Source organism: Notamacropus eugenii, chromosome 2, assembly GCF_028372415.1.
Source record: "Notamacropus eugenii isolate mMacEug1 chromosome 2, mMacEug1.pri_v2, whole genome shotgun sequence".
Classification (NCBI taxonomy): domain Eukaryota; kingdom Metazoa; phylum Chordata; class Mammalia; order Diprotodontia; family Macropodidae; genus Notamacropus; species Notamacropus eugenii.
Window position 1 is genome coordinate 485,693,955 of NC_092873.1, and position 26,970 is coordinate 485,720,924.

Consider the following 26,970-nt stretch of genomic DNA (forward strand, 5'->3'; position numbering starts at 1 on the left):
CCCACTCATTTTAATTCTTCAACACAGCATGACTATAGTGAAAATGTATTTAATAGGAATGTACGTGTAGAACCTATACAAAATTGTATGCCATGTTGGGGAAGAAGGGGAGAAGTAGTGGGAGGGAAGGAAAAATAAAAATCTAAATTATATGGTAGTTATTGTAGAACACTGAAAATAAATAAAATTAATTAATCAAAAAAATGGAGATTTGAAACATCATATGTTTTACTTTGTTCTAAGAATGTAGGTAATGTGAATATATCCACTAACATTGAAAGTGGCCCCAAAGGAGAATGTAAATTTCTTGAGGACTTGGGCTTTCTTTTTGTTTTTATTTGTATCTTGAGGATTTAAGACAGTCATAACAAGCCCTTCATAAATGCTTGTTATTTTGTCTCTAACTTACCTGGTTTCAATTTTCCGCCTACAATAAGGGATGTTTTTATTTTTTTAATTATAAAAATGTTTTTAAATTAGCAAGGATTTATTTTCTCTTCCTCCCACCTTGCCCTCCTCCCTCGGAAAACAAAACAAAACAAAAAACAAACCCAGAACTCTTGGCACAAATATACAAATATACAATCCAACACCATCGCGTACCATATTGGACATGTGCAGAACTGTATGTCTCGTTTCCCATATTTAGTCAAGGGATATTTTCAATGGGCGACAAATAAAGGGTTCGAAAAGCAGATGCAACCACAAAACAGACACCCAGGTTTAGGGCTTTTCTCAGGAAAAAAACTAGAGTTCCATAAGATGCTTCGGAGGGATGGAGGATGGAAACATAGTGGTCTGAGGCAGTGATGACGGAGATCACTGTGGGGTTCCAAGGAAACACCAGGAGGAAAGGTATATGGCAAGATTGAAGAACGGGTTAGTAAAGGTTATGAGAGATTAGAGCTGGAGAACCAGTCCTCAATCTCAGTTTCTGAAACTAAAAAACGACCGCGTCCCTGGGTGGGCTCGAACCACCAACCTTTCGGTTAACAGCCGAACGCGCTAACCGATTGCGCCACAGAGACGGCTGCTTCACCTTTTTTTTTTTCCTGCTCCTTCAGCTCACTGTGGAGAGACGCCTGTTCGGGATTCTATCTTTAAAGGTGGAGTTTCTTCGGCTTAATTTGCTAAGGCTTCTACTGGTGATTCTGGCGCCCCCTGGTGCCTGCTTGTATGCAGCGTTGTTTTTTAATAGTACTCAGTTTGAGAGCTCTTTCTTGCCCCAGAAAACTCATTCATTAACTATGCCAATCTTCAGTTAGAAAACTGAACCCCTTAGCACAGTGCCTGGTGTAAAGTAGGAGCTTAATAAATGCTTAGTTGACTTGACTTCACTGTGGTCCTAGCAAATTTGAGACTTATAGCAGTATCCATTAGCAGAGAAGGACTTTAATAGGTCACTGACTTTCCCCCTCCAATTAAATTTACACCCTCCCCCATCTCAGTTTGTGTTATGATATAGACCTGTATAATTTAGACGGAGTGTATACGGTGTATATTTTGTGTAGCTGTTTATATCCAGCCTCAGACACTTATTAGCTGTGTCTCTCTGCCTCAATTTCCTCATCTCTTATCTGGGGATTATGATAGCACCTATCCTCAGGGTAGTTGTGAGGATCAGATGGGTTGGTATTTGTAAAGTGCTTTGCAAACCTTGCAGCCCTATATAAATGCTAGCTATCATTATTATTGCAATGGTATGTATTTGGCTCATAGGATCATCGATTTACAGCTGGCATGAGCTTTAAGAGTCAGAAAGTTCAACTCCATTCATTTTACAGAGGAGTAAACTGAAGCCATGTGACCTGGCCTAATTGGCAAAAACTGGGATTTGGAATATTTTTCACTCCATTATAGTGATGACTGAAGCAGGAACTTGAATATGCACGAGTCATCAATTAATCAAACATAATTATCATCATCATCAAGCAAAAAAATAAAAAAGTGGCTAAGCACAGGTATTGAGGATAATTCAGTGAACCAATTCAAAAAACCTTTAATTAAATGGCTAAACTGTCTTACTAGGCTAAGATATTGGAGATACACAGACGCATGCAACCTGCTTCCTGGACTGAGGGAGGTTACAATGTATCAGCTCAAAGAAAGCACGGATACACACACGTCTAACGCAGTTATCGAATCACAAAATCGGAGAGTTTATTTCTTGTCTTGTCAATGACCTGCCTAGCGCTGAACATAAATAAGCCTAAGGGGATTAACCGGATCCAAGTGCAGCCAGCTTTCCTTGTTCTCATTCTGGACACCATGTCTCTTATAATTCGCGCAGACTAGGATTAGGTTGGCTAATTGTTAAGTGAATAGGGGAGGTTACAAGATGCTAGGACAGGTCCAAGGAAGAAGAAATTACCTTTGACTGAAGAAGATGGATTCATTTATGAACCATTTAGTAAGCCCACACTAAGCCCTGAGGGACAAGCAAAGATAATTAAGGCACAGTCCTTTCCTTAAATGGTCAGTTAAAAAGGTGATGGGGGGGGGGGGCGAGATTTGAACTAAGGCCAAGTAGGAATGGAAAAGGGAAGACGTACCTGAAAGGCATTGCGCTGATAGAATTCACGGAAATAGGATGTGGACAGTGAGGGAAAGAAAACACTTTAAAATTGCCTTGAGGTTTTGAGACTGGTTATGAGTGATGAAATAAGATCCTATTTCTAGATAGGATCCTAAATAGGAGCGCCGTTCTAGAGGTCATCTAGGTCAGGGGAAGGGGAGGAGAGGAAACAGGCTCAGGGACTTGTCTAAAGTCACAAAGTTGAGATATAAGATTAGAAGCTAAATCCTCAGATTCCAGAGCTGGTCTTTTTTCCATCAGAGAAAAATAATAACTTTACATAGTGCCCTAGACTTTCGAAAATATTTTCCTCACTTAGAAGGAGTGTCCCATTCTTTGCCAGTTTCACCACTTACTGAGAACTTTGTTGTAGCATTGATAATATCTGTTTATACAAGATACAAACACTGCTCTTTGTTCAGATCCAGCCAAGGTGTTGTCTAATGGAGTTATTTCATGTTCTTTTGATAAAGTTAACTCTTTGACGAAGTATTAATTCCTGTCTTGCTTCTCTCCTTCAGTTACACCACATTAATTATGTTTGATTGATGATTCACAGCCAGTTCACACACCTGAGAGAGACCACAGATTATATTCTACTAGAGGGAAGGGGAACCTACAGGTTCCCCAGTAACTAGAGGGATACCGTATGTAGACAGATACATAACTAAGAGGTAATTTTAGGAAGGCATCAGCACAAGGATTATTTATAGCTAACATTTATATAGAGCCTTAAGATCCGCAAAGCATTTTACATATGTTATCTGTTTGATCAGAATTATGTCCCTGATTTACAGATAAGAAAACTGAGACCCAAAAGGTTAAGTGAATTACCCAAGATCACACAGGTAGACTGAGAGATGGTAAGTCATTCCTTTTGTATGGGAATTTAGTTCAGGTTCAGCACTCCCAAATGATGAGTCCTTAATAGGACTCAGCTGTCAATTAGATTTTTGTCATCACAGAAAACCAGCCCTTCAGTCACTTTGCCTGGAAACAAAGGTCCATCAGTTGAATTAGAATAAGGCAGGAGATGTCTTCCTGTGCTCTGTTTAAGCGGTACAAACACATACAAATATGAGCATCCTCCAAGGACTGGGACCTTGCTGGTCAGTCTATCCATTATATATGCATATGGTGATTTTAATCAAGGACATCCACACTTCCATACACTGACCCAAATATCTACACTGTCCCTGACCCTGACTTCTTTTCTGATGCTTATGTATTGTAAGACTTTTCTCACACTAACAACATTTATCTCTCCCATCCTTTAGGACTCTTATATGACTTCATAGGTTCCTGATCTAAAGTGGAGAGAGTCCCAGATTTAGAGAGAGATCTGAGCTTGAATCCCATCTCTGAAATTTGCTACTGATGTGACCATGAACAAGTTATTTACTCTAGAAGAGACTCAGTTTCTGCATCCATAAAATTGTGAAGTAATACTTACTTCATATGGTTTTGTGAAAGAAATGAGATTATATACTTAAAATACTTTCAAATTCTAAAGGCCTGTTTTAAGGTGAGTCAACAGGGATTCCAAACTGATTGAATCACACCTGTGGAATATGTGTGCAACTGAATCTAGTTCCCCTGATGATGAACATCAATCACTATTCATTAACTTCATATGTATGTATAATGGAAAAAATGACCAACAGCGGTCCCAGTGTTTAGAAGATATTCATCTATGCTGTTCCTCATGGTAGGTTTTAAAGAGCATGGGCAGATAGTTCCTGGCTGATTCCTGGTCTCCTCTGGAGAGATGTGCTCTTTGTCTGACTCAGCATTGAGGAACTTTTACGTTGGGGTGATGTAAAAATCTCCTTACTGGTCCCTTGGTTCCCATGATGGGAGGGTGGGGAACAGAGGAGAGGCCTGCATCAGAGCATTGGTCACTAAGCAGACTTTAAAAGGAGAGATATCTTTGCCTATCATGTACTCTCTCACCCATCTTTTTGTGCATGGAGAGACTTTTTGAGCTTCTGTTTGAACATCAATGAAGGGGTATTGGGGATTTCTCTTGAGTCTGGGTGATGATTGCCCATCAGCAGATGATCGCTGAAAAAAACTTTCTAAGCAGAAGGTGAGTACCTCTAAGACAATGAGCCCAAGAGGTCCCTAGGTCTGCCCCAAAAGATCTGACCTAGTGTGAATGACTGAGAGAGTCCAGAGTGGAGGTGAAGATGAAATGTCTGTCCAATGGTCCCACCAAGTGTTCTATATTTAATATTGTCTACCACAACTTGTTCGTATGATTATGATGGAATAGTACTGTGCCATAAGAAATGATGAGCTCAATGATCTTAGAAAAACATGGAAAGACTTACACGAAATAATGAAGAGTGAAATGGGCAAAACCAAGAAAACACTGTATCCATTAACAGAAATATTGTATTAAGAGCGACTTTGAGGGAATAAGTCATTTTGACTATTATAAATACTCAAATTAACCATAAAGGACATATGAGCAAAGGATGCTACCTGCATCCAGAGAAAGAATTGTTAAATAGAAATGTGTATAGAATAATTTTATATACATAAACGTGTGTATTATATATGCCCATTTGAGTCTAATGGTAGCCATCTCTAGGATGGACTGGGATGGAGGGGATAAAAAAAGGGGAAAAAAGAAGAAATTTACATGACAATTTTATTATATATTTAAGAGGAATAGAAAGATGTACATAATAGATTTTCAGTTTCATGTCCAATCATCTTTTTAAAAATTATACTATGTTGTGGAAATGCTTGTTTTATTCCATAAATTAAAATTTTAATATAAAAAAATAAAACTAATCATAATCTTTCTCTCTGAGTTTCATTACAGAACCACAGACTTCCTGAGTGAGGTTCTGGAGGTAGATCCTGCTGTAAGTACCAGAGACTGAACCCTCAAAAAAGGTCTCAACTTCCTCTGTCTTCACTACTCTTCTTCCATAATTTCCCATGACCTTTCTGGAACCTCCCAAAACCCATCACTCAGAGCCTTCCCCCTTTCCTTCCTTAACTTCAGTTTTAGATACCCTGCATAGTGAGGTGGGGGAAAAACCCCACTGTATCAGAGGAAAGGCCTGGCTTTCTAACTATACCATGAATTAGGTGTATGACCTGAGAAGGGAAGGAGAGAGTCACTCAGTAGCTCTGAATCCTCTGTAAAATAAACTACAAGGTCCCTCTAAAATTATGAGGAGCCAGTCTATGGTGTTGCTAACTCATCCATCCAAAATAATGCCAGTCCCTGATTTTAGAAGTAAAGAGGGTTCCTCCAACCTTGGAGGACAAAGTTGCAAACACAATTCTTCCTTCTTTGTTTTCAGTCCTCCAATTCCTGGCTTCCATTAGGTACTCTGGTTGCTCCTTGAAAGGCTTTTTAGGGTCCCTGCTCCTCCCACTGTCTCCCCCAAGGGATATTTGAATCCTGTTAAACATGGAGCCAAATCCTGACTCTCTGCAAGGAGACACCTCTACCTGCTGGTCACTCTGCACCCAGCAGCCACTGCTTGGACCTAGTAGAGGGCATCAGTGACTTTGCTCCAGCTTGAGCCAACAACCTGGTCATTTTCTGAATCTGGGAAAGTCTCCTCTCCTGATCCACAATCCAAACTCAAACAATTGAAAGCTGTATGAGCATGGCCAAACACTTCATTTCTCTAAGTTTTCTCATTTCCAAAATGAGGGGGTTAGACTAGATGGGTCCCTCAGTAAGGTTTACTGTCCAGTTTTGAGGGTCTGTGATTTTATTTCTTGAGCTGCTGGTAAGCTGAAGGAGGAGCCCTGAGATGTTTTACAGCTGTTGAGTCCTTCCTGTCAGTGATTGACAGTGCACTGGACACAGGGGAAGAGAGTGAGAAATCTGGCCTCTTCTAGCTGGACTGCTTCTCTCTGAATACAGTCCCTGCCTTCAAGAAGTTCACAGGAAAATGTGGGACTATGAAATTAATCAATTTGAAACTGTGAAGTTTCTTGCCAAAAGAAAAGGAACTTAGTGCTAGGATATGGACTAGGTCAGAAACATTGAAAAGGATGGTATTTGTGCCAGGGAGGAACGACCATTGTCTTCCTCCGATGGGAACAGGAAAGTTGTAATTAGCGTTGCAATGTTTATTTAAAGTACTTTTATTTTTTGAAAAAACAAACCTCTTAAAGGTGGCCGGTTAGCTCAGTTGGTTAGAGCGTGGTGCTAATAACGCCAAGGTCGCGGGTTCGATCCCCGTACGGGCCAAACTTTTGTCTTTTTTTTTTTTTTTCTGTCTCTTTCCCCCACTCACCTTTGTTCCTTTCATCCATACCAAAGGGGAAGGAGAGAGGGAGAAGAAGAGGGTGGGATTCAAGATAAGAAAGTTGACTGAGAATCCTGACCCAGTCGCTTGCTGTTACCTTGCATTGATTAATCACAACCTTTTCTGGATCTGTGTTCGAATTGGAAATATTTTCAAATGAAGGTTAAATATTTCAAAAGAACAGAAAGGAGAAATAAAAAGGACTTAGCAATACAAAATCTCAAACTATGCTCTAAAGCATTAATTATAACTGCCTGGATTTGGTTTAAAAGTAGAAAAGTTGATTAATGGAACTCTTTAGGTAAGCAGGACCCAGAAACCACTGAACATGATACCGAAGTGTTCCACATACACTGAAACACCAACCACCAGGATAATGACTCCCTATTCAGCAAAAAGAAAAAAAAATGCTGGGAAAACAAACCATAAAGTAGTTTGGAAAAATTACGGGTAGACAAATACCTTACATAATATAACACAGCAATCTTCTAAATGGTTGTATGATCTAAATATAAATGATTTTTCTCTATAATGTTGTGGACATGTAAATTTTTCTCCTAGGTCTTACTCATTTCATTCTGGATTAGATCATAGATAGAAACTGTCCATTTGGTCTGTCGTTAAGGCAATACAATGTTAATAACCTTCGTATTCCCCAATAGATCGGTGCCCCCTTAGTTTCTACATTTGGGCTACCAGGAAAAGAGCTGCTATAAATATTTTTGTACATATAACCTCCTTTTTTCTTTGATCTTTTTGGAAGTAGATGTCTAGGAGTAGAGTAAGTATAGTAAAGAGGAGAAAACTTCAGTAACTTTGGCGGTGCGGTTCCAAACTGCTTTCCAGGATGTCTAGACCAATTCACCTCCACACCAAAGATGCATTAGTGTGTCTGTTTTCCATGTAATTCCTTCAAAATTTGTCATTTTCCCCCTTTGCCATTTTTGCCATTCTGAAGGGTGTGAGATGGAATTCTGGAGTTGCTTTAATTTGCATTTAATTAATTGTTAGTGATTCAGGTCATTTTTTTTTCATATGGATGCTGATAGTTTGAATTTCTTCCTTTGAAAATTGCTTGTTCATGTCATTTGATCATTGGGGAACTGCTCTTACTTTTATAAATTTTAACCAGTTCCTTATGTCTCTTGAATAGGAGAACTTTATCAGAGAAATTTACTTCAAAAAAAATTTCCCACTTACCTATTTCACTTTTAATCTTTTTCTGCATTAGATTTGTTTTGCAAAAACCTTTCAATTTTATATAATCAAAATTATCCATTTTATTCTGTGATACTCTCTGCTACTTGTTTATAGTTATGATCTTTCTCCCTATCCACAGATCTGAAAGATATTTTTTCCTTGCTCTTCTGATTTGCTTTTCCAATTGCATTTTTTGTGTCTAAATCATGTATCCATTGAGGGACTTTCTTGGTATGTGATATAGAAGGAGATGATGCAAACATAAAAAGAAAAAGAACAATTTCCCAATAAATCAGTGGTCAAAAGATGTAAACAATTTTCAAAATAAGGAAGTCATCAAAAACATTTGAAATAATGTTCCAACTGAATACTAATGAGAGAAATACAAATATAGGCACAAACACTCATCAAATTGCCAAAGCTGACAAGAGATAAATGGGATAGATTTTGTAGAATCTAAGGGAAGAGAAGCACAATAATGAATTGCTGGTTCATTGAGCTGTGGATTGATCCACATTTGGAATTATTCCTGAAAACAATTTGGAAATTCCATGTCATTTGACCCAATGATGCCTCCACTAGACGTATACTCCAAGGAAGTCAAAGAAAAAAAGAAAGGTCTTTTTACACAAAAGTACACATAGCTGCATTTCCTATAGTGGCAAAGAACTGGAAGAAAAATGGGTATCCATGAAGTAGAAATGGCTGAATAAATTGTGGTATATAAATGACTTTCAAAGAAAATAGAAATATGAAAATTCAGAGAAATTTTTCAAGACTGATGTGAACTAATTCAGATCAAAGTAAGTTGATCCAGGAGAATAATTTACATAATAACCACTAATTATGAAGAAAAACAACATTAAAAGACTGTAGATTTCCAGTCAATGAAATATTATATTGTGACATCACAAGACTGAGTGTGAAATATGCCTCCTAAATCTCATCAAAGAGATCAGAACTATAGGTGTAGAATAAGGTACACAATTTCCAGACATGTCAAATGTTTCTTTTACTTAACCCTACTTATCTGAGAAAAGGGAAAGTTTAAATGAAGGAGGCAAAAAGGATTTGAGAGTTTTGGTGGTCAACAGTGTGGCACAACAGTACAAAAAGTTAAAAAGCTCTTAGGCTGCATTAAAAGTTGCCCAGTGTCCAGGACTAGGAAAGACTTCTGCATTCTGTTCTATTCAGACATATTATTGCCATATGTGTAGTTTTAGGAGCTATACTTTAGAAAGAAAATGAAAAGTCCAGAGGAGGGTCACCAGGATGCTGAAGAAACTAGATACCATGCCATCCAAGTATAACCTAAGCATAACACTTCTGTGGCAGCAGAACTCTCCACACACATACACACACACTCATCTCTTAGGGATGCCTTACTAACCACCACTGGAACTGGCAGGTCTGGACCTGTTTATTTGTTTCCAGAGTGGGAGACCAGGTACAGATGTGACCATAACACTACTTATGTTTCGGAATGCTAAGGGTAATCCTGGTGGGAGGTATACATGCCTATGTCTCATAACCATAGCTCTTATGCCCCCACTAATGTGCGTTTTACTTATACAAAACAGTTATAATGCCTCTGTTGATTTCTCCTAAATATGAAACATTTAACAATAAAGTAAAAGCAAGAATAATCATAGCATTTACTCACTAGAGACAAAAGCAGGAATAATCAAAATATTGTGTCTGTCTATGGAGAGTAGAAGAGAAAGTAGACACACATATGCACAAACCTAGTACAGAGTCACAAGGAACCCATGTGCCAGAGGTGATTCATGAATGTCCTTGATCTCTTTCAGGAACTGTCTACACCACTAGTCTTCTGCTGAGCAAAATCACTCCTCTGGTCTGGTCCTTCGAGCTCTTCTTCTGGACGAAGTCACTTATCTGCTCCTCTTGGGCCACCGGAATAGTATCAAGTTCTTTTAGCACACAGTCACTTTTGGCAGGGTACTGAGAAACTGTTAACTCTTTTAGCAAAAATATATTCATGAAGGTCCCAGAAAAATAAGAACAGCTTTAAAATCTATCTTCAGTCTTCTACTTTACCTTCTCTTAAGCCATAGGAGTCATTAAAAATAAGCAATACAGACACCTAGAGTGGTTTTCTGTCTCATGAGCTGTAGATGGAACTAAAGTACAATATGCTTAGACAGTTCTTTAAATTGCAAAAGATTCTGCTGTCTTCTAATGAGCTTCCTAAAGCTGACACTGGTCACTTCCAATCAAATAGTTTCCTGAATCAGCTGCAATGCCTGGCTGTCAGTCATCCTCAGTTCTTGTGACTTGTATTCACTAAGTAGCTTCTCACTGCCTCGTGTACTCTGTCTCCAGCTTCTTCTAACTCTTTAATTCAGCTTTTTCTAACCTTCTCGGTGCCACAGTTATCAATGCTTCAATTCAGGGCCTTGTATTTAGTGACTCAACTCTACCTTATAGCGGAAACTCAAAAAAATGTACCTTTCTTTCAGCATGACTTCAATGATCTTTAAACAGGTATCTGACCTCTTATTTAGAGGTCTCAAAACTCTGCAAAGTCATATGTAGGTGAGCTTATGGGCAGTCACAGCTTTAGGCTTTGAGTGACACTGTTCTCTTTCCAGCTCTTTCAGAATAGACTTCATCTCTGCCTAAATATATTTAAAAATATGATGGCCTGTGTTTCTTCTCAAGCTGGTTTTATCAGTGCTGCACTCATTAAATTTCTACCTGTTTCAGCAGATGAAATGTTCACATTATTAGTACCTTAGATGAGAAGCCCAGGACAAAAATCATCTTACCAGGAGAGAAAATGGCTCTAGGGAATGGAGGCTACAGGGAAAGGATAGATAAAAATGCCAGCATCAGGAGACAGCCAAAGGGATAGATCTACATGCTGGTATACCTTCGGAGGAAATGATCATGAGCAGATTGGATTGTCTCATCAGAAAAAAAAAATGTGTTTCAGCGTTGTACATAAACTAAGCCTTAGAATCATCAGTGGGAAAAGAAGATAGAGGTCAGAGAAAGAGATCTCCCTTGCCTCCCAAGTCATTGAGCAAGGCTTCATCACCATTTATGAATCTGATCCACTGGACTCGTAGGATCCACTCAGACATAATGGTGAAGAGTGAGGATGCGAAACACACATTTCACAAAGATTTTTAAGTAAAATAATGCTACAGTCTTTGGAAGGACTTTGACAGGCAAACTAAGCCTTATCTAGACTATATCAGAGTGAGCCTAGAAGGCTGTTGGCATCAACAGGAAAATCAACAGACATGCCCAGACCCAGAGAATATATTCCATGTATCAGCATTGTTGGGAATCAATTACAGTCAGTTCAAAATATACCTCAGGGCACTGCAAACAGCATACCAGACCCAGCCCTTTACAAAGGAACATAGTAAGTAGTCAGTATTTAGCTGGCCTTTTGGCAGCAGGGAGGTACTGGGCTCCCCTTTACTGGAGATGGACAAGCAGAGGCTGGGAAACCACTTGTCAGGGATCATAGAGCTAGAGTTGGGATGTTCCTCTGAAATTATTTAGCCTAACTACCTCATTTTACAAATGAGGAAACTGGGTCTCAGAGAAGTCAATTAGTTTATTCAAGGTAACACTTGGTAGCAGGCATTAGAGGTATAGAAGACAAATACAAAAACTGTCCTGGCCTACTGTCAAGTAACTTACAATCTACAGGATAGAACATGCAAAACAACTATATACAAAAAAATATGTACAGTACAGAAGAAACATGCCAGCATCAAAGACTCTGGCAGAAGGTGGGATTTGACTGGATTTTAGCAAGAGGAGCCAGGGTGGAGATGAGAAGGGAAAGAATTCCAGGCATGGGGAACAGCCAATATAAATGCATTTTTAAAAGCCATATTAAATAGGTAAGTAGATAAATAATGGAGATAGATAAGAAAGAAAGAGAGATAGATGATAGGATAGCGATAGATGATAGATCAATAGATAGATAGATAGATAGATAGATAGATAGATAGATAGATAGATAGATAGATAGATGATAGATAGATAGATAGACAGAAAGATAAAATGAGGTGAGTGTCTTGTGACAGAGACAGCCAGGTGCTCAAAGTCACTTGGATCTAAGAGTGCCATGAGGGAAGTAAGATGTAAGAAAAGCATAAGGTGTAAGGGGCAGGTCATGAAGAGCTTTGAAGGCCAATAGACTTTCTATTTAACCCTGTAGGTAATCAGGAGCCACTGTAAAATTTTTAAGCCTGAACAAGTTTTGGTTTTGTGTTTAAAAAAATAAAAAGTGTTCTGTATTGGGGAAGAAAATAGAGGGAAATAAAGAGATTTGTTCTTTTTTTCTTGCAGCCTGAGAAGAAAATGGTCCTAGGCCAGTGTGGTGATGCCCCTGGTAGTTGCACACCTAGCCACATTTCCCCAAAGGAATGAGAGAAAGGGCGTCGTTCCCAGCTGTAGAAGCCCCCAACTGTCTGCCAAAGGGCCTCTAATATTCCCAGAGCTTAAAGAGGATTAATTGTTCAGGGCTGTAACAGATACCCTCCATTTTTTGTCTCCTTAAGGTTTGTGGCAGTTCAACCACCTGGAATGCAAAAAGCATCCCTGGTCCTTCTCATCTCATGACCTGTTATGGATATTTCCAGGTTGGTTGTGATGACAAATATAATAGGTCTATAATAATACATTTAATTGGTTGGGAGGCGCCCAAACGCAGGCAGAAGGTGGAAAAGATTGAATACCGCCTCCCCGTCGGGGAATCGAACCCCGGTCTCCCGCGTGACAGGCGGGGATACTCACCACTATACTAACGAGGAAGACATGGCAGAGTTTTCTACCTGCGCAGAGTTGTACAATTGGGAAAGGTTTTTGTGGGCTTATGTGATAGTTTCAAGTTTGGGGAAGGGCCGATTTTTTTTTTTTATTCTCCTAATTGTAATAGAAATTCTAGAACAACGTTTCTAGTCGAGAAGGCGTGGATTCATAAACGGAATGTACCCATTATCCGGTGACCCACTCAGGAAGGAGGGGGGCGGGGCGGTGGTCCCAAGAAAGACTATTTGTAAAACAATAACTTTAAGAGTTGTTGAAAGGGGGACGCTGAAGTGAACCGGGAGTGGGTAAGGAGGATCTTTTCTTCTTTCTCCTCTTCCCTTTTCCTCCATCTCTCCTCCCCCTCTCCTTCCTTCTCCTTCCCTCTCCACATCTCCCACTCTTTCCCTTCTCTCTCTCTTCTTCCACTAAAACAAGATTAAAAATTTAAAACTAAGTTCTAGTTTAGATACAAAAAAATTAAAGCTTTTTTTTTTACTTTAAAAAATAATAAAATTATTACCTAAGTATCATGAAAAACTTCAGTTGCGTTGGCCGGGAATCGAACCCGGGTCAACTGCTTGGAAGGCAGCTATGCTCACCACTATACCACCAACGCCTGCTGAAAGAGTCTTCGGGAAAAGCTTAGATGAGATGAGCCTAGATCTTTCTGGAATACTGGTTTTTCTAAAATAAGAACCCTCTGGACTTCAGACCTTCACCAGGATCAGCGTTGCCCGTCTGTCCTCAGCTTCTTTTCACAAGTCGCTTTCCTGATAAGCCCGCTGGAAAGGGGGCAGAGAGCACAGATGCGTAAGCGCCTACTATGTGCCAGGCGGCTCTGTCCTAGGCGCTGGGATTGCAGAGACAAAGCCGGAACAGGCCCTGCCTCCCGGCAGCTTGCTCTCTTCTCTGGGCTCCCTAGAAGGAGCTCTGGGGTGGCTTAAAAGCAGGATAATCTGGGGGAGGAGAGCACGAGTTGGCGAAGAGGACGGGGTCCCCTTGGAGGAGGCCGAGAGGAGAAGGAAGGGCTTTGCTTTTTGGAAGCTGAGCACCGAGCGAGCTAAGGGGGCTGGACGAGAGATGGAAAGCGCTTAGCCAACTGAGCCGGGCCAGCCGGGCTGGAGCCTGGCCTCCAAGGGCCTAGCGCAGGCTTTGCACTTTATCCAGGGACGAGAGGGAGACGCTGAAGATCCCGGAGCAAGCGGCCTCCCAGCTGCTGGAGGAGACGGTTTGGGGGAGAAAAGAGGCGGGGGATCTGGGAGTGGCGGGAGGCGGAGAGGACCTGACCAGGCTGGGCAAGGAAAGGAGGTCTGAAGAGTGGGCATTCGAGCACGAGCGAGATTATTAGAAAGGGAGAGTTGGGGGGACACCCTTCCATCTGGGGGGGCTAGACCCACTAATCTCTTCTCTCTAGTTACCCAAAAGAGGGAGAGATCACTTTCTCCTGGAGGAATCCTAGAAGGCATCAATTTGAGCTGAGCCCTGATTGAAGGGACAGGGCATCCTGGGAAAGGATATTGGAGAAAAGGAGAAATCTGTGCAAAGGCCCATCACTGAGTCCCAGAATGCCAGAACGGCGGGGAACCTTAGAGATCACCTGGGAGCTAGAACCTAGGGCCACCCACCCTCTCTTTGCAGATGAGAAGAGAGGCCTTTAGATGAATTAACGGCCCCCACGGATCTCAGTGAACTCCCCCTCTCCCGAATCATACCAGGTATTATGATAGATAGGTGGATAGATGATGATGGAGAGGGGGAGAGAAACAGAAAGAGGGAGAGGAAGAGATAGTGAGAGGAGAGAAGAAGTGAGAGAGACAGAAATAGAGAGAGGTGGAGAGAGAGACAGAGAGAGAGAATGGATAAGTAGACCAGAGGGGGCGAGGGGGACGTAAACTGCCTGAGGGCAGGAATTGTCTTTTGTATTTGTATCTCCGAAACCTGCGCGGACTGAGTGGGTGTGTGAAAGAGAGAGGTGGGAAAGAGGCATGGAAAGGTGGGTCAAGACCAACGCGGAGGACCTGGCGGGCTCCCGTCAGGCTCTAAGTACTGCGGAACCACGGCGGAGCCAGAGTCACAGGAGGCGGCTGAGACGCAGGAACCCGGGCCAGCCAGGTGGTCACGTTCTCGGAGCCTCTATCACTCTTCGTCCCCCCGTAGCCCAGACCGTCAGGGGTCTGCCCTTCTAATAGCCCTGGAAGGGGAAAAGGCGGTGGAAAGGGCCTCGTGAGTGCGGAGAGATGAGGATTAAAACCGGAGAGAAGTAGCAAAGCAGAGGAGCCTGCCCAGGCTCCAGGGGTCGCTGGCTCTCGAGCACAGATCTCTTTCAGCTGTCTCGGATCCCTTACCATAAATGACAGAGAGAGCTCGGAGGCCGCGTAGACATCGGGGCTCCCTCCTTCATATTGAATGTGGGCAGATATTTTTAAAAGTTTCACACCAGGTATTTACGGTAGCCAGAATCCTGACTGACAGCTCCAGTTTGCAATAGTATCCAGTAGAGGAAGAAAGACGCGTTTTTCTCGTAGTCAGGATGGCCGAGCGGTCTAAGGCGCTGCGTTCAGGTCGCAGTCTCCCCTGGAGGCGTGGGTTCGAATCCCACTTCTGACAACTGCTTTTTATTTCTCCTTATCAAATGAACTCTGCAGAGAAACGACTCTGCGCGGGCGCCAACGCCAGGTTCCTAGGGAGAGCCCAAGCAGGACGCCTCCTCCCCTTTCTATAACGCCTTTCGCTTTAGAAAGCGCCTTCCTCCACACTCTCCTAGCCAAGTGCGGGGAGAAATACCAAGAGACCACTTTCCCTAGCTGGGGTGTCCTTCCTCCCGGGGGGATGATTACTGAGCTGCCCAAGTGGTCGGTCAGTCTCTCAGTCAGGCAATAAGGACTTATTAAGCACCTACTATTTGCCAGGCAGTGTGCTGAGCTCTGGGGGTGCAAAGGAGGGCAAAAGGCAGGCCCTGCCCTCTAGACGCTCACAGTCTAAGGAGGAAGATAATGTGTAAACACCGCTGTGCCAACAAGAGACAGAAAGGATTCATTGGAGTGGGGAGGGGGAGCCGTTCATTCATACCGTCTTCTGTCAAGAAGGATTCTTTGGCATTTGCTCTGGAGCTGATATTTATTCCATTTGCAAGGAAAATAAAACAATTGCAACATCCCAATGAGGTGATGGTGAGGGGACTGGCTGGAGGATGCTCAGGCAGGGTCTTGGACCAGAGGTGTTTCCTTTCATGGGTTCGAGGGTGGGTCCAGCGTCCCTGTATAGAAACGTGGCCACCTGGCAGGTCCAGAAAACTCCTCTGCCCGGGACACCCACGAGGTGATCCGTAAACAAAACATACAGTGACCTCCCCTGAAAGCGAAAACAGCATTTTATATTTGTAACAGCCCCCTCCCCCTATTTTAAACTAACTGAAATGTTTTCCTTCTATCGCCATCCCTTCCACTCCATGGAGAGAGAGAGAGAGACAGGGACAGACAGACAGATAGACAGATAGATGATAGATAGATAGATAGATAGATAGATAGATAGATAGATAGATAGATAGATAGATAGATAGATAGATAGGAAGGTAGGTAGGTAGGTAGATAATTAAGGGAGGGAGAAAGATAGGTGGATGGATAGAAAGATAAATAGATATATAGGAAAGAAAAAGGAAAAGAAAAGAAAAATAAATTCCTGGTACCAAGTATGTATAGTCAAGGGAAATAAATCTCCTCAATGACTGTATACAAAAATATTTATGTCTCATTCTGTGCCCTAAATCTGCGGCCTCTCTGGAATGGGTAGCATGTCTTGTCATGTTGATTTTTTACAATGTTGTTTTTGTATAGCTTGTTCTATTGGTTCTGCTGATTTCATTTTAATCGGTTTATAGAAGTCCTCAAAATTGTTAATTTTTATAATATTGATGTTACAGTATAAACTATTCATCTGGCTCCGCTCATTTCACTCTGTAGCAATTCATATAAGTTCTTCCATGTCTTTTTTGAAATCTATTTCCTCATTTCTTATAATACAATAGTACTTCCTCACATTCATATACCACTAATTATTCAGCCATTCTGCAATAGATGGGCATCCCCTTCATTTCCCCCTTTTTTTTTTTGTTACCACAAAAAGAGATACTATAAATATTTTTTCAGGCAAAGGACCTTTTCCTCTTTTTTTGATCTCTTTTGAGGATAGACCCAGCAGTGAACTAGCTGGGTCAAAGGGCAGGCAATATTTAGTGAGTTTTTATGTATAATTCTGAATTGCTTTCCAGAATAGTGTTATGAGTCCACCAACAGTGCATCAATGTGCCTGTTTTCCCACAGTCCATCCAACCTTTGTCATTTTCCCTTTGTGATCATCTTCGTCACCCTGATGGGTATGAGGTGGAATCTCCTCAGGCTTGCTTCAGTAATGACTTGAACATTTTTTAATATAGTTAAAAAATAATATGTATATAAAATATATCCTTAAACCATTTCTCAATTGAAGAATGATTCTTTTTCTTATGAATTTGAATTAATTCCTTATGTTTCTTCGAAATGAGACCTTTTTTAGAGAAACTTGTTGCAAAGATTTTTTTCCCAAATTAACTGTTTCTCTTTAATTCTTCTGTTATGTTGTAGACCAAATCTGCACCCCTGACAGTGCTAGGTCCCTTAATTGGAAATAGTTTCATTCTAAAATTTCTTCTCATTATTTCTCTGGAATTCTGGACATGAATTTTATTATTATTTTTCTAATTCTCTTAAAGAAGTCTTTTCATAGTTGAATCACATAGAATAAGTAAATTGGTTTAGGTAGTATTGTCATTTTTAATATATTGGCTCAACTAGCAATTAATATCTTCAATTATTTAGATATGTTTTTATTTCCAAACAGTTTGTAGTTGTAATTATACAGTTCTTGTATATATCATGGAAGGTAGATTCCCAAGTATTTTATATGTTCTGTAGTCATTTTAAATGGAATGTATCTTTTTTTATTTCTTCCCATTGGTTTTACTGGTGATTTATTTTAAAATATTGATGATTTATTTAGGAACTTAATGAATGTTCATTGACTGGTGGAATTGAATTGGATGGTTAAGCTACACTTTTTAAGTAGCCCTGACAGTCCTCAGGAGGCTCTATGGTTTTCTCCACTTTTCTCTTCTTGTGTAATGAGAGACCTTGGCCTTTTAGGCTAAGGCTTTTTCAGGAACTCAGTTAAAGTGAGGTAATGCCTATTCAGTGATTAGGCCTCTTTAAAAGGTAGGCAGGGGATGGTTCCTTTAATAGAAAAGAGAAAATAAATAGGTAAATCATTCTGGGAGAGGCAGGAGCCTCAGGGTTGTTGTTTTGAAGAGAAACTGTTACTATTGACATTCACTGTGAGCCAAGTGGGTCCAAAATCAGCCACTGAGTGTCTCCTATTGCATCCTGGGCCATATCCAGTCATTCTGATGAATATATGATCATTGGATCCAGATGCTCAGGAGGAGAAAGTGAGGCTAGTGGCCTTGCACAGCCCTCCCTCACTCAGAACAAAGTCAAGTGCAAGTCTTTTCTCTGTCATGGTTCTCATCAAAAATGAAGGATGAACACAACCTGTGAGTAGACCGAGCTGCCTAAATGGGGACCCAGCTAGTTGGATAACTCCTTTCCTTTCCTTTCCCCTTCCCTTCCAGTTTCTTCCCTTCCCTTCCAATCCCTTCTTTTCCTTCCCTTCCCTTTCCTTCCCTTCCCTTCCCTTCTTTCTTGTCTTCCCTAAAGCCTTGGACCCCATGCACTCTGAAGCCCATGGATTGAATAGTGAAAGGTCCCTGCCCATCCTCCACTCCATGGCTGGTTTTGAACCCTCCTGGCTTAGTGAGAATGTTAATAGTTTCTCTTCTTAGTTATAGTTAAATGAGAAATTTACATAACTATTTTTATTATCAGCAGCAGACTAGAGCATAAAGCCAAATTTTATACCAATCAAGATGAAGAGAACTTAATATTTAAATACTTTAAAATAATTGAATAGCACTGAAAAAACAGTTGAATTGCACTTCTGATCTGGATAATGGATTTTGTTTTGGTTGGTTGGGTTTTCCCAATTCACAAGCATTTATTAAGTGTACTGTCATGTGCTCTGCTGGACACTGAAGCCATAAATAGAAAGAATAAAACAATCCCCTCTAACATGACTTACATCCTAATAAGGCTAATGAGTACATATAAAAATATAAAACCTAAGTATCAAGTTTGTAAATGGAAATATATACAAGAGAGTTAAACACAAGGTGGTCTGGGAGAGAGGGCACCAGCATTGATATCAGGAAAGGTTTCCTGCAGAAGATGGGGCTTCAGCACCATCTTAAGAGAAGAGAGATTCTGTGAGTTGGAAGTAAGGAACCAGTTTAGAGAAGATGCAGATCACTAGGGCCTGATACATAGTGAATTGAGCAGAACTAGGAAAAAGAGGAATATAAAGAAATTCAAATTTGAAGTGACCCTTGGGAAGGAGAGGCAGCTTATCAACTACTTCCTCAGTTGTTTCAGTCACATCTATTAAGAACTCAGACTCAGAGAGGAAACATCTTACCACCAAAGCTCTTGGCCTTGCCAAACGGTTCAGCATCAGAAATGATTGATTTTATTAGTAGAAATAACATTAAATAAGAGGCATTAATATTACTTTTTTTGCTGTTCTGTAAAGACCATGAGGCCTTTACATCTGACTTGCAGCTGAAACTTTCCATGTGTTCTCTCCCTGATTAGAATGAGAGGAAGGATTGTCTCACTTTTCTATTTGTTTCACTAGCACTTAGTATAGTGCAGGGGTGGGGAACCTGTAGCCTTGAGGCCACAGGTGGCCCTCGAGGTCCTCAAGTGCGGCCCTTTGACTGAATCCAAAGCAGGCTTATTCTGTGAAGTTTGGATTCAATCAAAGCGCCATACTTGAGGACCTCGAGGTCCACCTGTGGCCTCAAGGCTACAGGTTCCCCACCCCTGGTATAGTGTTTTGCACATAGTAAGTGCTTGCTTCATTCATTCATTCATTCATTCATGATGTTCTTGGCAATTTATAGAGTTGCAAGGAATACTAGGATGTCAAATGACTTATGCAGGGTTGAATAGCTAGGATGTGTCAGAGGTAGATCTTGACTCCAGGTCTTTTCTGGCTCTCTATCAACTACACCAAAGTCAAATAGAAACAGTGGACACAAAACAGTTCATGAGTATCCCTGCAGGTTGCGTATTTACTTAGTTTTTAAATGAAATGTCATCATTATTGTATTTTTATTTATTTTGTTAACAATTTCTAAATTATATTTGACTCTGGTTTAGGTGAATTCATTGATCATGTGTTAAATGTGACATTTCTGTGTTGTGCCCTCTCTCATATTACTAGTATTACAGAGACAAAAAAAGTGGTTACAAATATTTCTAGGAATTTTCATTCAAAGCCTGCTTTATACTAAAACTAGGCAATTCTAAATTGTGGGCATTTCTCTTAATTCTAGAAAGTAGAATGGGCATGAGTAAAACATATTCCAATTTTGTGAAAATATAGTTTACAAATTGTTTGCCCAACAAACTGCAAAGTCTTTGAATTTTGTCCAATTCAAGGCCTATATCTGAAAGACATCAAGGAAAGGACACATAAGGAGGTCTATATATAGCAGCATAAAACTAGACTATAATGAACTGCTTATCTACTGGTGAATGACTGAAAAATTTACAGTATAAAAATTCAATGGAATATTATTGTATCAGAAAAAAATAAGGAATGGATAGTTTCTGAGTAAATTGGGGAGACTACTAGGAACTGATGATGAGTGAAGTGAGCAGAACTAGAGAAAACTTTTTTACAAAAACATAAAGAAAACCAGCTTTGGAACTTGATAAATCCCTGATCGCTGCAATGATAAACCATAATTCCTGAGTCCTGAGGATGAAATTTGCTACGCCCCTTCTCCCCCTTTTCCTGCTGCTAGAGAGGTGACAGACATAAATAAAAGTCAGAATGAGACCTACGACTGATTTCAGAGAGGAGTTCCCATTTGGGTAACATAGTTGGGCTAACATATGGACTGCATACATTTCAAGTGGGGTGGAATGTTTTGATTGACTCTACCCTACCCCCTTACATGAGCAAAATACATTTTGGGATATTTTGTATTCATGTATTCATACATGAAACATACATGTTCAACTACTTTTTTTCTAGTGAGGATAAACTGATTCCTCAAGACTTCAAATCTAAGTCCTATGGATTTTCCTCCTCTCTTGCCTTGTGTCAAAGCCAAGGGAGACATATCCATACAACTCAAGGGATATTTAAAATGGAAACAAATTATTTCTGAGCCCTGTGATTGTGATTGACCTACTGTAGTACACATTCCTAGTTTTATATGATCACAGTCTTTTTAGCTTGTTTCTTCTTCTGTAAAATGAGTTAAAGTATATAATATATAGAGTGCCTCCCAATTCTAAATCACTTTTTGTTAGATTTTATACTTAGAGTTTTAAATTTTATTTTTAGTGGATTTTATAATCTACTTTTGTTGTCTTTTTCATGGTGTGGTTTCCTGAGAATAGGAACTAAGATCAAAGGAAGCAATCTAGATAACAGAGGGGAAGCAATTGATGTTATCTATAGAATGTGTGATGAGACTTTCTCTAACTTGCAGACTTATCATCCACTTTTAAAAAAAACTAAACAAAACACCAGCCCAGGACTGGAAATGAGCAATTCAAGATAAAGGAGGGAGGCAATTGCTTAGCATGCACTATCTTCCACTTGCAAAGAAGGGGACATGCTTTGGTCTCCTTTTTCATAAATCCCAACCCCTGTCCCCTCCAAGGCCCAAGGGGCTTCATAATCTCTTTGACCCAGGAATAAAATCACATTTGATGTTTTTCACTGATAAAGGTATGGGTTGTGACTTATTAATAAGTCTGATGAGTCCTGCCCTCATTTCAAAGTCTGGGGGAATGTGGTTGTGAAATAGTTCATGAATGAGACTTCATGTGTTCATTAGTTTTGCTGAACTGTTATCACATCCCCCTTCACTTTTAAGTGATGGCTCACTAGTTAAGAGAATGACATATTTGTAAATAGAGATGATGCAAAACCAAAAATTATCAATAATAGTTGATATTTAAAACTCTGATATGTTTCTATCCTTGCTCTAATGATACTTAATTAGCAGCCGAGACAAAATAGTAGTTGCTTTTTATCATTTATTGAAATTGTCTAAAGAAATACAACCATTTTTCTAATAAATTATTCAAATGAATAAGAAAATATACGTTACAGCAGGTGAACAAAGATCTAAATAGACAATCTTTTGCTTGTCCTGACTAGAATCTTAGAGTTGGAAGAAAAATCAAAAAGTCACCACCTCGAAGGGAATAGGGCTGCTGAGAACAGAGCTCCTCAGTGATAGCAGTTGGGGAAAGAGCAAAGTCCTGGGACTTACTCTAGAGACATGAGGAATATTTGCACCTGTTTGTTCATTAGCTTACTAGCAAAAGTCATTTATTTAATCCACCTCTTCAATGGTGGGTCCAGGGGTGGGATTTCAATGCCGGGCCTGGGCCCCACAGCTGTTCCCTCCCTGAGAACCAGGTGCTTGGTAGAGCTGAGCAATGATGGGATGGCACACCCGCTCCAGTTCCTTCTTGTGGTGTTCATACTCCTCCTTCTCTGCCAGCTGGTTCACCTCCAACCAGGAGAGGACTTCCTGGCACTTTTCCAGCACCTTTCTCTTGTCTTCCTCCTTGATCTTGTCCTTAAGTCCATCCTCTTGTATTGCACTCTTCACATGGAAGGCATAAGACTCCAGAGAATTCTTAGCAGCCACCCTTTCACGCTGAGCCTCATCCTCAGCCTTGTACTTCTCAGCATCCTGCACCATCCTCTCGACCTCCTCCTTGCTCAGTCGGCCCTTGTCATTGGTGATGGTAATCTTGTTGGCCTTGCCTGTGCTCTTGTCTGTGGCGGAGACATTCAGGATGCCATTGGCATCGATGTCAAAGGTGACTTCGACCTGGGGGACCCCACGGGGCGCAGGGGGGATGCCCGACAGCTCAAAGCGTCCCAGCAGGTTGTTGTCCCGAGTCATGGCCCGCTCCCCCTCGTACACCTGAATCAGGACACCAGGCTGGTTGTCCGAGTAGGTGGTGAAGGTCTGGGTCTGTTTGGTGGGGATGGTGGAGTTTCTCTTGATCAGAGTTGTCATCACCCCGCCTGCTGTCTCCAGACCCAGGGACAGGGGGGTCACATCCAGGAGCAACAGATCCTGTACCTTCTCTGACTTGTCTCCCATCAACACAGCTGCCTGTACCGCTGCCCCATAGGCCACGGCTTCATCGGGGTTAATGCTCTTGTTCAGTTCTTTGCCATTGAAGAAATCCTGAAGCAGCTTCTGTACTTTGGGGATGCGAGTGGAGCCCCCGACCAAAACGATGTCCTGGATCTGGGTCTTGTCCATCTTGGCATCTCGAAGGGCCTTCTCCACTGGCTCCAGGGTGCCCCGGAAGAGGTCTGAGCACAGCTCCTCGAAGCGAGCCCGGGTGATGGTGGTATAGAAGTCGGTGCCCTCATACAAGGAATCAATCTCCAGGTTAGCCTGGGTGCTGGAGGAGAGGGTCCGCTTTGCCCGTTCGCAAGCCGTTCGCAGTCTCCTTACGGCCCGCTTGTTCTGGCTTAGGTCCTTCTTGTATTTCCTCTTAAACTCTTCCACAAAGTGATTCACCAGGCGATTGTCGAAGTCCTCCCCACCCAGGTGGGTGTCCCCTGCCGTGGCTTTCACCTCAAAAACGCCGTCCTCAATGGTGAGGATGGACACATCAAAGGTCCCACCGCCCAGGTCGAAGATGAGTACATTTCGTTCCCCCCGGCCTGCCCTGTCCAGGCCATAGGCGATGGCCGCTGCCGTGGGCTCGTTGATGATCCTCAGCACGTTGAGGCCCGCGATGGCCCCCGCGTCCTTGGTGGCCTGGCGCTGGGAGTCGTTGAAGTATGCCGGCACGGTGATGACGGCGTGGCTGACTGGGTGGCCCAGGTAGGCTTCCGCCGTCTCCTTCATCTTGCTCAGCACCATGGAGGAAATCTCCTCTGGGTGGAAGGCCTTGCTTTCCCCCTTGTAGGACACCCGCACTTTGGGTTTCCCAGCCTCACTCACCACCTGGAAGGGCCAGTGCTTCATATCCGACTGAACCACCTGGTCGGAGAACTGACGGCCGATCAGTCGCTTGGCATCAAAGACGGTGTTCTGGGGGTTCATGGCCACCTGGTTTTTGGCCGCATCCCCAATGAGCCTCTCGGTGTCCGTAAAGGCTACGTAGCTGGGGGTGGTGCGGTTGCCCTGATCGTTGGCGATGATCTCCACCTTGCCGTGCTGGAAGACACCCACACAGGAGTAGGTGGTGCCTAGGTCAATGCCGATGGCCGTTCCCTTGGGGGCAGACATGATCCTGGGAGGATTCTTCCCTTCCGCTTTTCTGGGACTGGAGAGGAGAAGCGGCGGCTGAAGGTCTATGGATAGAGAACAGGAGCTGGTGGAGGTTCTCGGCACTGATGGTCTCTCTGGATGAAGGACGCAGGCGAGTTCTGCTGTTCCGCAGCTGCAGTTGCTCTCACTCTCTGTGGATGCTCAGCTGGGCTATGGCAAGCTTAGCTCAGGGCCGGTCTTTTTATGCAGCGACTGGAGACCCGCCTCCTCTCTCCTCCCCCGGCCGGGAACCTTCTGGGAGAGACGAGAGCAGAGCCCTCTATTTGAATAACTCCTCCCCCTCTGTCTGATCCGACCAATCAGAACCGAGGACTCGACCCCTCTAGCAAATTCTCCGCGGTTCTGGCTCTGGCTGGTATTCTCGAGTAGCGGGGCGGAGGGGGCGGAGGCGGAGCTTGGGCAGACTTGTGTGTGATGTCACCCGAGCAAAACCTGTTTTGAAGACTTTCGGGAAAGTTCGCCATGGTTCCCTGGGTTGGGAGGGGCATTTGTCGGGCAGAGAAGGTTCCAAGGAGAGGCTCTAATTAGTGTCATAATTACCGGTCAGAGGAATTCTCTTTTCCTGACATTAACTATGCATCTGGCGATCCCTGCGCCTAGGGTCCTGGAACGCAGGGCCTGGGCATCAATAAGTGTAACAGCACCGCGCTTCAGGATGGGCCCCGGGGAAGATCGGAGAGGAGGGAGGACAGGCGGGGGAGCAACAGGGGAAGGTGGGCTGGAGCAGAAAAAGAATGAGGAGTTAGTGCGGACATCTGTCACCAAGGACATACGAGTAGGATGCCAGTAAAGTGTTTGGAGAAATGAAGCTGGGTGTTTCTTCTGGAAACCTGTCTGAATCTTTTTCTTAGGGAAACGTAACGCAGTAAGTCTCAAAACCCTGTTACCATAAAGACTTGACCTTAGTTGTTTCACGCCACTGACACATACTGAAGGACAAGGTGAAATAAAGAGTTGGGGAGCCCTATCCTGTCGCGCGCATTGGTGGTTCAGTGGTAGAATTCTCGCCTGCCACGCGGGAGGCCCGGGTTCGATTCCCGGCCAATGCAAGACGTAACATTTTCTTTTTCTTAATTAAGTAAAGCTTCACTATTCATGGGGAAATTCTTTTTAGTGTTTTGTGAACCTTGGATTTGTCGTTAAATCAGCCATCGGGCTCAGTCGGAACGGATTTTTCCACCACCTTCCCTGCTCTTGGGTTCGTCTGTGGGTTTTCTTCCCGGATCCCTGGAGGAGAGGGACCAGGAGACCCCAGTTCCTCGATGGAATCAGGAAATGGAGCCCCGGGCTGTACTTACAAAGATGGGTGTCCATCCATCCGTGAATGATTGGGGCATGCATTCTGGACACATCATAGGCGCTTTTAATCACTGTTGATTTAGGAATCTATTAACTATGCATATAGGACTTTGTTGTTCTTTTTTTTTTTCTGTTTGGAGGATAGATAATGCTTCCGCATGAAAAAAGGAAGTTAAAATATTTTTTAAAAAATAAAATACATAAATTAATAAATATAATCAATAGTAATAAACATAAAGCTAGCTCTACTCGATCTCAGACCCTGCAAGGAGAGGTTTCCTCTCACTAGAGGATGACCTTGACCTCTGGGTACCCTGGCCTAGGACACTGACTGGATCTCAGTCTAGAGGATGACCTTGACCTCTGGGCACCCTGGGCTAGGACACTAACTGGATCGCATTCTATAGGATGACCTTGACCTCTGGGCACCCTGGCCTAGGACACTGACTGGATCTCATTCTAGAGGATGACCTTGACCCCTGGGCACCCTGGCCTAGGACACTGACTGGATCTCATTCTAGAGGATGACCTTGACCCCTGGGCACCCTGGCCTAGGACACTGACTGGATCTCATTCTAGAGGATGACCTTGACCCCTGGGCACCCTGGCCTAGGACACTGACTGGATCTCATTCTAGAGGATGACCTTGACCTCTGGGCACCCTGGGCTAGGACACTGACTGGATCTCATTCTAGAGGATGACCTTGACCTCTACGTACCATGGCCTAGGGCACTGGGTTGAGTTCTAGACGATGACCTTGACCTATGGCTACCGACACTGGGTCTCATTCTAGGGGCTTACTGACAATAGAATGGGACGATTCGATGCCTGGAAAACATCAAGGGCATCAGGGAAGAGCTGAGGGGCTTGTAAGGGGGAATGAAAAACAACGAAAAGAAGCCCCCATCTCCCCGTCGGGGAATCGAACCCCGGTCTCCCGCGTGACAGGCGGGGATACTCACCACTATACTAACGAGGAGCACGTTGATACGTGTTTTACTACTTTCTCCAAGTGAATTATAAGAATTTTTGACATGGACTTCTCTAATATTATTTTATTGTTCCTACATTAAAAGCGTTTAGAGATCACTCTCACTTGATGAGAGATCTTGTAAAAAAAATGTACCAATACAATTTCACTCCACCTGAAAGTGCAAGCACCACTTCCCACGAGTCGACAGACGCACCTCTCTACTGAAATAAAACGCACCAGTCTCTTTTCTCTTCCACCCCCATAATGAGGTACTAAGCCCAAGTTACCATCAAAGCTGCGAAACTCATTGTTCTCCAAGGAAATGTCCTTTTTGATAGTTAATTAATCCTAGAA

General features: G+C 42.4%; 1 protein-coding gene, 1 long non-coding RNA gene and 7 other non-coding genes across 9 annotated transcripts; 4 read left to right on the forward strand and 5 right to left on the reverse strand.

Moving 5' to 3' along the window:
- Positions 1 to 954: 954 nt before the first annotated feature.
- On the reverse strand, positions 955 to 1,028 carry TRNAN-GUU (transfer RNA asparagine (anticodon GUU)). Its single transcript has one exon. It is a non-coding gene; the product is annotated as a tRNA-Asn (tRNA).
- A 4,334-nt stretch (positions 1,029 to 5,362) lies between these two features.
- On the forward strand, positions 5,363 to 10,954 carry LOC140529861 (uncharacterized). Its single transcript, XR_011975703.1, has 2 exons — positions 5,363 to 5,451; positions 9,873 to 10,954. It is a non-coding gene; the product is annotated as an uncharacterized lncRNA (long non-coding RNA).
- TRNAI-AAU (transfer RNA isoleucine (anticodon AAU)) lies at positions 6,730 to 6,803 on the forward strand. The gene has a single exon. It is a non-coding gene; the product is annotated as a tRNA-Ile (tRNA).
- Positions 10,955 to 12,791: 1,837 nt separating the features above from the next.
- On the reverse strand, positions 12,792 to 12,863 carry TRNAD-GUC (transfer RNA aspartic acid (anticodon GUC)). The gene has a single exon. It is a non-coding gene; the product is annotated as a tRNA-Asp (tRNA).
- Positions 12,864 to 13,405: 542 nt separating this feature from the next.
- Positions 13,406 to 13,477, reverse strand: TRNAG-UCC (transfer RNA glycine (anticodon UCC)). Its single transcript has one exon. It is a non-coding gene; the product is annotated as a tRNA-Gly (tRNA).
- A 1,908-nt stretch (positions 13,478 to 15,385) lies between these two features.
- Positions 15,386 to 15,468, forward strand: TRNAL-CAG (transfer RNA leucine (anticodon CAG)). Its single transcript has one exon. It is a non-coding gene; the product is annotated as a tRNA-Leu (tRNA).
- Positions 15,469 to 22,053: 6,585 nt separating this feature from the next.
- Positions 22,054 to 24,512, reverse strand: LOC140529862 (heat shock 70 kDa protein 1B-like). The gene has a single exon (XM_072648832.1). The coding sequence runs from the start codon at positions 24,299 to 24,301 to the stop codon at positions 22,409 to 22,411; it is 1,893 nt and encodes a 630-aa protein (XP_072504933.1). The 5' UTR covers positions 24,302 to 24,512; the 3' UTR covers positions 22,054 to 22,408.
- An 809-nt stretch (positions 24,513 to 25,321) lies between these two features.
- On the forward strand, positions 25,322 to 25,392 carry TRNAG-GCC (transfer RNA glycine (anticodon GCC)). Its single transcript has one exon. It is a non-coding gene; the product is annotated as a tRNA-Gly (tRNA).
- A 1,158-nt stretch (positions 25,393 to 26,550) lies between these two features.
- TRNAD-GUC (transfer RNA aspartic acid (anticodon GUC)) lies at positions 26,551 to 26,622 on the reverse strand. The gene has a single exon. It is a non-coding gene; the product is annotated as a tRNA-Asp (tRNA).
- Positions 26,623 to 26,970: the final 348 nt, after the last annotated feature.

What these genes read in the sequence shown, in the direction of transcription:
- LOC140529862 (XM_072648832.1), bottom strand. Translation starts at nt 24,301, where the DNA reads ATGTCTGCCCCCAAGGGAACGGCCATCGGCATTGACCTAGGCACCACC.